The sequence below is a fragment of the Cyphomyrmex costatus genome, unplaced genomic scaffold, assembly GCF_001594065.2.
Source record: "Cyphomyrmex costatus isolate MS0001 unplaced genomic scaffold, Ccosl1.0 scaffold392, whole genome shotgun sequence".
NCBI classification, from domain to species: Eukaryota; Metazoa; Arthropoda; class Insecta; order Hymenoptera; family Formicidae; genus Cyphomyrmex; species Cyphomyrmex costatus.
This window is the reverse complement of record NW_017278121.1, coordinates 348,600-355,590: the sequence shown is the minus strand read 5'-3', so window position 1 is coordinate 355,590 and position 6,991 is coordinate 348,600. Positions and strand designations below refer to the sequence as shown.

At 32.6% G+C, this 6,991-nt stretch overlaps 2 protein-coding genes across 3 annotated transcripts in view; one reads left to right on the top strand and one right to left on the bottom strand.

The window, feature by feature from the left end:
- Positions 1 to 380: 380 nt before the first annotated feature.
- Positions 381 to 3,511, top strand: Echs1 (Enoyl-CoA hydratase, short chain 1). The gene is made up of 7 exons (XM_018543614.1): positions 381 to 519; positions 1,961 to 2,167; positions 2,300 to 2,424; positions 2,515 to 2,719; positions 2,964 to 3,083; positions 3,174 to 3,241; positions 3,325 to 3,511. The coding sequence occupies exons 1-7, from the start codon at positions 420 to 422 to the stop codon at positions 3,388 to 3,390; spliced, it is 891 nt and encodes a 296-aa protein (XP_018399116.1). The 5' UTR covers positions 381 to 419; the 3' UTR covers positions 3,391 to 3,511.
- A 228-nt stretch (positions 3,512 to 3,739) lies between these two features.
- LOC108776870 (uncharacterized) overlaps positions 3,740 to 6,991 on the bottom strand; it is a 37,175-nt gene continuing 33,923 nt past the window's right edge. For both annotated transcript variants that reach the window (XM_018543601.1, XM_018543602.1), the window contains exons 2-3: positions 6,111 to 6,631; positions 3,740 to 5,405 (exon numbers count right to left, since the gene is read on the bottom strand). In XM_018543601.1, the coding sequence (XP_018399103.1) occupies positions 5,215 to 5,405; positions 6,111 to 6,573 (654 nt within the window). In that variant the 5' untranslated portion in view covers positions 6,574 to 6,631 and the 3' untranslated portion in view covers positions 3,740 to 5,214. The remainder of the gene's footprint in view (positions 5,406 to 6,110; positions 6,632 to 6,991) is intronic.

The window sequence follows — 6,991 nt, the reverse complement described above, 5'->3', positions numbered from 1 at the left end:
TTGAAATTCAGAGTTTTCGAAATTTTAGTTATTGCAATCTCCTTGCCGTTTATGTTCTTCTGATAATTTAATTACTAATAATTATATATCATTAAATATATTGCGCCGATATACACGATGCTTCTTATTATTATACAAAATACATATAATAAATGATACATATGATTATAATAAAAAAGGAAAAATTGGCATGTTAGTTTCCTTACGATTTAAATATAAATTTTCGAATTTGCGGATTTGAACTGTTTGGACACAAAACGCGGGTAATTCGAACGTTACATTATTTTCTAGCCTTAGTTGGAAGTATAAGATCCAGTGATATTTCCGCTGATAGTTGGCAGGATTGCGTGATATTATCAGACAGCCTACGAACTTGTTGTCGTAATTTACATTTATTCACGGACACTTAAACGATCAACATGTCTGTCAGCCGTATATCGCAGATTCTATTCTCTCGCGTGTCGCACGTAGCCCGAAAGCCGCAGCAATTCGCCGTGCCTGTCTACAGGTATTATTCCTGTAAGTATCCGAATATACCTGCGAGCACAGAGCCCTTCTCCGTCGGATCGATTATCACCAGCGGCCGTAACGTCGGGAACGTCAGTTTCGTAGGAAACACCCGGTATAATCGCTGCATTATGCTACTAAACTTGTTTCTGAAGCTATAAAAAAGAATTGTTTACATACTATATTAATTTCAATCATATACCAAGTCTGAATTCCGTTATTCACTGCAAGTACTGAATCTATAATATATACGCGTGTATATAACGCGAATAATGGAACTTAGCCCAAAATAATTTTCTTATAATTATTTTTTGTAACGTGCATTTATATATTTATATGCGTATGACTTATTGTGACTCTCAAAATCACATGATTTTATAAGAAGAAATTGAATTATTTGCCATATTTATATTAGTAATGATACTTTAACTATACGTGACAAAAAATTAAATGATTATTATTACTTTTAAAAAATAACACAAGTCATCTCGGGCATTTATTTATATATTAAGAAAATAGATAAATTTAATATAATTATATATAATATATCAATTTTATAGATATACTTTTGAAATAGTCTTGTTTCGATTTTGAAATTGCAATTTTAAAATTAGATATCTCGTGTGATATGGCGATTCTTAATTTATATCTGTAACACTGTTGAGGGGGTTAATCGAGATTAAATACGCCAAGCGCAGAAAACATGCCATTTCATTGTTTTCATTCGAACGCATGAATAAATCAAACGTACTTATTTTTTTGATATTTTTCAATCGGAATTTATAATTTATGTGTTAAATAATTTTTATTTTTTATTTGGAGAAGAAATAAAAAACAATTCAATGTTAAAGTGATGTAATAAACAATAAAAAGGTTTTTTTAAGAGAAACTTATTCATTAATAATTTTCATTTGTTAACAATAAGATTATCTTTAAATTAAAAAAAATATATATCCGTTCTTTTTGAGACATCTTGTACATGTAGCAGACCTTGTTATTCATTGCCCAATGTATTCTTGCAGTTATCTTTACGTTGATGATCGTTCTTGATTACATAATACGTAGAAAGTTAAGGCTCGTTTCCATTAAGAATTAGGAAAATATAAATATGTAGTAAGTTAAACCGAGATTAAAGTTAATCTTACATTTATGAAGTCAGGCCTGAGATTTAAATATAATTAATTATATATTTCAGTACAGTCATTACAGAAATGTCATAATACATTCTAATCTTTTTTTGATAAAACGTAATCTCGATGCAACGATAATCTCTTGTTTTCTTTTTGTATCACTATTTCAGGAACTAATCAAGAACTATTTCAGGAACTAATTATTCTTTAATAAATTCTTATAACTTTTTATCCTTTAATAAAAAGTATTATTTTTTATTTTTTAATAAAAAAATGTTTTTATTTTTAAAATAAAAAACCTTGGTCCGATTTTTTATTTACAGGCCAAACCAGCAATTATGAGTTTATCAAAATCGAGACTGCAGGTGAAAAGAAAAATGTAGGCGTTGTCACCTTGAACAGGCCAAAAGCTTTAAATGCATTGTGTGATCAGTTAATGAATGAAATAAATCAAGCTTTGGACCATTTCAATTCGGATTCATCTATCGCCGCCATTGTCCTTACCGGAAGTGAAAAGGCATTTGCTGCTGGTAAGATTACACAAATTTTATTTTACGTACAGTTCTTTAAATACGAGTATGTTCTTCGAGCAATTAAATTCATGATATTGATTCCCTTTTATCGTCTTTATTTTAACATAAAAAAAAATTATATTCTCATAGGTGCCGACATCAAGGAAATGAAAGATAACTCATTCGCATCGAATTTAAAGGTGAACTTTATAGCTAATTGGAACGGAGTTGCTAAAAGCAGAAAACCTATAATTGCTGCTGTAAATGGTTACGCTGTAAGTAATGTCTTTGGTTATCTGCGACAGATGCTGAAAACAATGCGATGGATAAAATAGTTCAATGACATGTGCTCCCCTTCTTTATAGTTGGGTGGAGGAAACGAACTCGCAATGATGTGCGATATTATTTACGCCGGTGATAAAGCCAAATTCGGCCAACCAGAAATTGCCATTGGCACCATTCCCGGAGCGGGCGGCACGCAGAGATTAACCAGGATCGTCGGCAAAAGTACGGCTATGGAAATGGTACTCACCGGCAATATGATTTCCGCGGAAGAAGCTGAGAGAAGTGGTAAGTTCGCATTAACAAGAATTAAAGTTAACATTTCATTGCAATCGGAAGGAATTTATACGTTATTTCGCTAATTTCAACATAAATTCTATTTGAAAATTGTTTTCATATATTTTTTATGTTAAATTATTTTTATTTTTTCATTAATTTCAATCTAAATTTTCTGTTGCTCATATTTTTCATAAAATTAAAACGTTCAATGTTTTATTTAAAAAAAATTAGTTTTATTTTTTATTTTATCTAGGTCTGGTCAGTAAAGTATTTCCAGCTGACAAAGTCGTCGAAGAAGCAGTCAAATTGGGCGAAAAAATCGCATCTCACTCACAGTTAGTTATCGCGATAGCCAAGGAAGCTGTTAATGCTGGTAAAAAAAATGTTTAAAAAATTACTCAAATAATTCTCGATGTGATCTAATGGGTTCGTAATGTATCTAATTATGATTTATTAATTTTAGCATACGAAACCACATTGCAACAGGGACTTCTATTTGAAAAAAGACTGTTTCACGGCACTTTCTCTCTGGTGAGAAATTCTTTTGTGTTTATCAATAATCTAAATATTCGGTGAAAAAAAGATTAATAAGTTAAATTTGCATTTTCCTTCAGGCGGATAGAAAAGAAGGAATGGCAGCTTTCCTGGAGAAACGCTCACCGAGATATACAAATCAATAGATTTAAATTATATATATCTGCAAGAGAGAAAAGGAACACAAAAGTGTTGATGAATATTTTTTAAAATATTTTTATACTGCATTTTTGTAATGAAAACCCCTGTCTAATGTCTTGCCTTTTGCCTTTAATTGATTGAATGATCTTTCCATCATGAATTGAAAAAAACTTCCTAAAAAAGTTAAAAAAGGAAATATTTACCTAATGTTCCTTAATTAAGAGATTAGACATAAGATATTATCTGTTATATTTGTTACGACATGTACACATTTATGCCGCAATAAATTTTTGCATAAAACGATTGATGTAAGAAAAAGCGTAACGTGTAAATGAGACTTTTTTTATTCGAGTATATTATTGTTCTTACATAAGGTGGATTTCGAATATAATACATTTAAAGCTAATATATAGCGTTGCAGTTAATATTAAAAGGAATAATAATAATTATATTATTATTACCATAGTAGAAAGTGAAGATTAGATGAGAATACGTGAACCGTTATCGACGTCGCGGATGACGTTACTTACAATACTAGCGAGATACCTCGAAAAGTGGTAGGAACAACAGGATTTCGGTAAACATCAACATAGCTTAAGTTAGAGCGAAAAAAAAATGCAATGTGTCACACTTAAACGACGTAATCCAGTAAGTTCCTTACATACATGTGTTCCTTACATACATGATACATGCGTTTCTCAGGTGAGAAGCCTTGAGGCTATGAATTTTTCCGTAACTGGTAGTAAAAGTAATTAAAAAATATTTCACTTTCAAATTCATTACAAAGAAGAGATATCAAATTTTGCCAGTAAGAAAATCGACCAGGTCTCACGGGTATACGTCTTAGCATCGTTGACTAGCTAATACTAACTGGTGCGCACATTGTACGCACCTCTTTATGCTTATTACAGATCACCTATAACTGCCGCATTCTTACACATTAAGAAAAATTAAATTAACTACCTTAAATACTACACACGTATTCGTATTTCGCTGCCTCCGTTTTTACTCTTTACATTGCCTTTAAGTACGTGTCAGAAGATGGGAGTTATATTATCGGGCACATCGATCGTTACATTTTAGATTGGAAAGTTTTAAGAAGTTCCTCCGATATTTCAAAGAAGTATATGTAGAGCGAAATTGTTCAGACGAGAGAGATCTAAACAGCTTGTCCTAGCTACTCCCTCGTTTCTCTTTCTTTTCGAAGCTTGAGTCCATATCATTTTATGTAATAAAATGAAGCTAAACCTGCGAATCATTATATTTCATCGTTCCGATATTCACTAATTTAAATGTTTATTAAAATCGAACTACGAAAAATTATATTTTAAATGCAAAATAACATTAATTTGTATCGTTTGTCAAAATAGAAAGTCGTACGCTTTTTTCACATTTATTGCATTTTTATTGAATTCTTATTCTGAATTTTCCTTATTTTATAATTTAAGAAAGATATATTGCCTTTTAAAGTCCGCAATAAATATGTCTGATGATATGTCATGGCAAATGATAAAAATGCTGGTCCGAAATTTGTACATTAAATCTCTTGGTCCTCGGTCTTGTATGCGGATCGAATTTCGGGAACCTCTTAAAATTCGACGGATGGATTGTCTTGGGGGAGAGGGAGATGTGAAGATGATTGGTTTTTATGTTTTATGTATATCACAGTTGCAAGCTCTGCCTCGTTAATTACGCTGGTAAAAATTATCGAGATGACGGAGAATATAAAGTATCGGTACTCTCTCTCTCTCTCTCTCTCTCTCTCTCTCTCTCTCTCTCTCTCTCTCTCTCTCTTTCTCTCTCTTCGCGTTGGGATTTCTGCCGCGGATTTATCGTTTATTGCGATTTTTCATAGTGAAGCGTCTCCAGAAGTTGCTGCTTTTCTTCGTGGGCGTCGCGGTGGGCGCTTCGTATGCATAGCTAGACTCATCATCTGTATCCTGGGCGCTGGACGCCTCTCTGGTTGGAGATCCACCGTGTCCTGAATCTCTGTCACCATCCGTTCCATTTTTCTCCAGACCTGCAAAACATAAGTTTATATTAAAATCTAAAATATACTTTAAATTGAAATGTATAAATACTTTTTAATTCTCTAAACCTCTAAACAGTGTAATTGAGCCAGTCTTGAATAAGAGTGGCTCAATTTTCAATCTTTAAGAATGAAACTTAACTCTTTAGAACAAGATTTACTTTAAAAGTATCAAAGACTATTCTTTTTTGCGTTTAAATATGAAGGAATTTGTCCTGAGATTTTATATTATATTATATTACATTAATTTATATTATATTAAATGAGTATTAAAGGACCTAGTGGACCGGACATTTTCTTCAAGTATGTTATGAAAAATTGCTTATAATTTTTTACAACCTTAGATATACATAATTTTAAATTATAATATTATCTTTCGAATTTTGATTTTCAAAATAAACTAATTGTTCAATTACATTAACTTTAACACCAAAATACATCAATTTAAAGTACACTAGATCCAGTACACGAATACCAGTTAACGAAATTTTGGAGCGAATTAGGGGGTTAAAATAAATTATCTTCTATCTTATTATATTTTAAAAGGATCTTAACATAATTAAAAATAATTGAATTTTTGTGGTCCAATGTTAATACCGTTAAAAAAATTTAATACCGTTAAAAATATAATTGTCAATAAATGAATAAAAGTGTGTTAAAGAATGAATTTTAATAAAACAACAGGCGATTTCTTACCACCACCACGCAGCATGTCGAGGAACGTGCTCTCAGCATTGCCACGCGTGCGTCCCTGCTTCTGGGACGGCGTGCCGAAGCTTAGACTCTGGATATTGATCTCTGCCTTGAGCTGCTCAGGCGGTATGTCATCCACGCGAAACTCGTTCGGATCCTCGACGAAGGCCTGCTGCAGGTCACGCATGATCTTTTTGCGTATAGTTTTCTTCATAGAGAGATGCCGTTCCAGGTGTTTCACGTCGCTCTCTGTCAGCGTCTTGCTGTTGTCGCGGCGACGCGACTTCTTCTTCTTGCTGTTCTTCGGACTCTCCTCCTCTCCGGATGTGGAGCCCACTGACACGGCGCTATCGTGGCCAGGTGCCTTCTCCTCGGCTTGCCCGCGAGCATTCTCCCATTTGCTGCCGAAGCTAAAAATGTCTCGCAGATGAGGAATGTTTCGGTCTACCGTCTGTTGTCTCGCCATGTCGATTTCGATCGTATGGATGAGAAGAATCAACTGCCCTTCTTTATGATTTCTTTTCCTGAAAAAATACGAAGGATATGTAATCAGCTAGAGACCCTTCATTAGAATTTGGTCATGAGCGACTTTGTCGCAATCCTATGAAAGAAGAAGATATATATGAGAACAGTTTGTTAAGTCAATAACTTTCTTAATTTTTTGTAATCAAAATATTGGATTTATTCAAAACATCTCCTTTTAAAAAGCACTGACTTATCAAATTGTCCACGTATAATTTTTTCCTGTGTATATAATTATATATTATTTCACTCTAACTTATATTGTTTCACTTGTAACTTTAATTGAGATATAATTATATATACGTTGTATAATTAAGATATAATTATATTATTATGTACACTGTAACTCATATTGTTTCAAT

Coding starts and splice junctions, on each gene's coding strand:
- Echs1 (XM_018543614.1), top strand. CDS start 420: ATGTCTGTCAGCCGTATATCGCAGATTCTATTCTCTCGCGTGTCGCAC. Junction 2,168..2,299: donor TGAAAAGGCATTTGCTGCTG/GTAAGATTACAC, acceptor ATATTCTCATAG/GTGCCGACATCAAGGAAATG. Junction 2,425..2,514: donor CTGCTGTAAATGGTTACGCT/GTAAGTAATGTC, acceptor CCTTCTTTATAG/TTGGGTGGAGGAAACGAACT.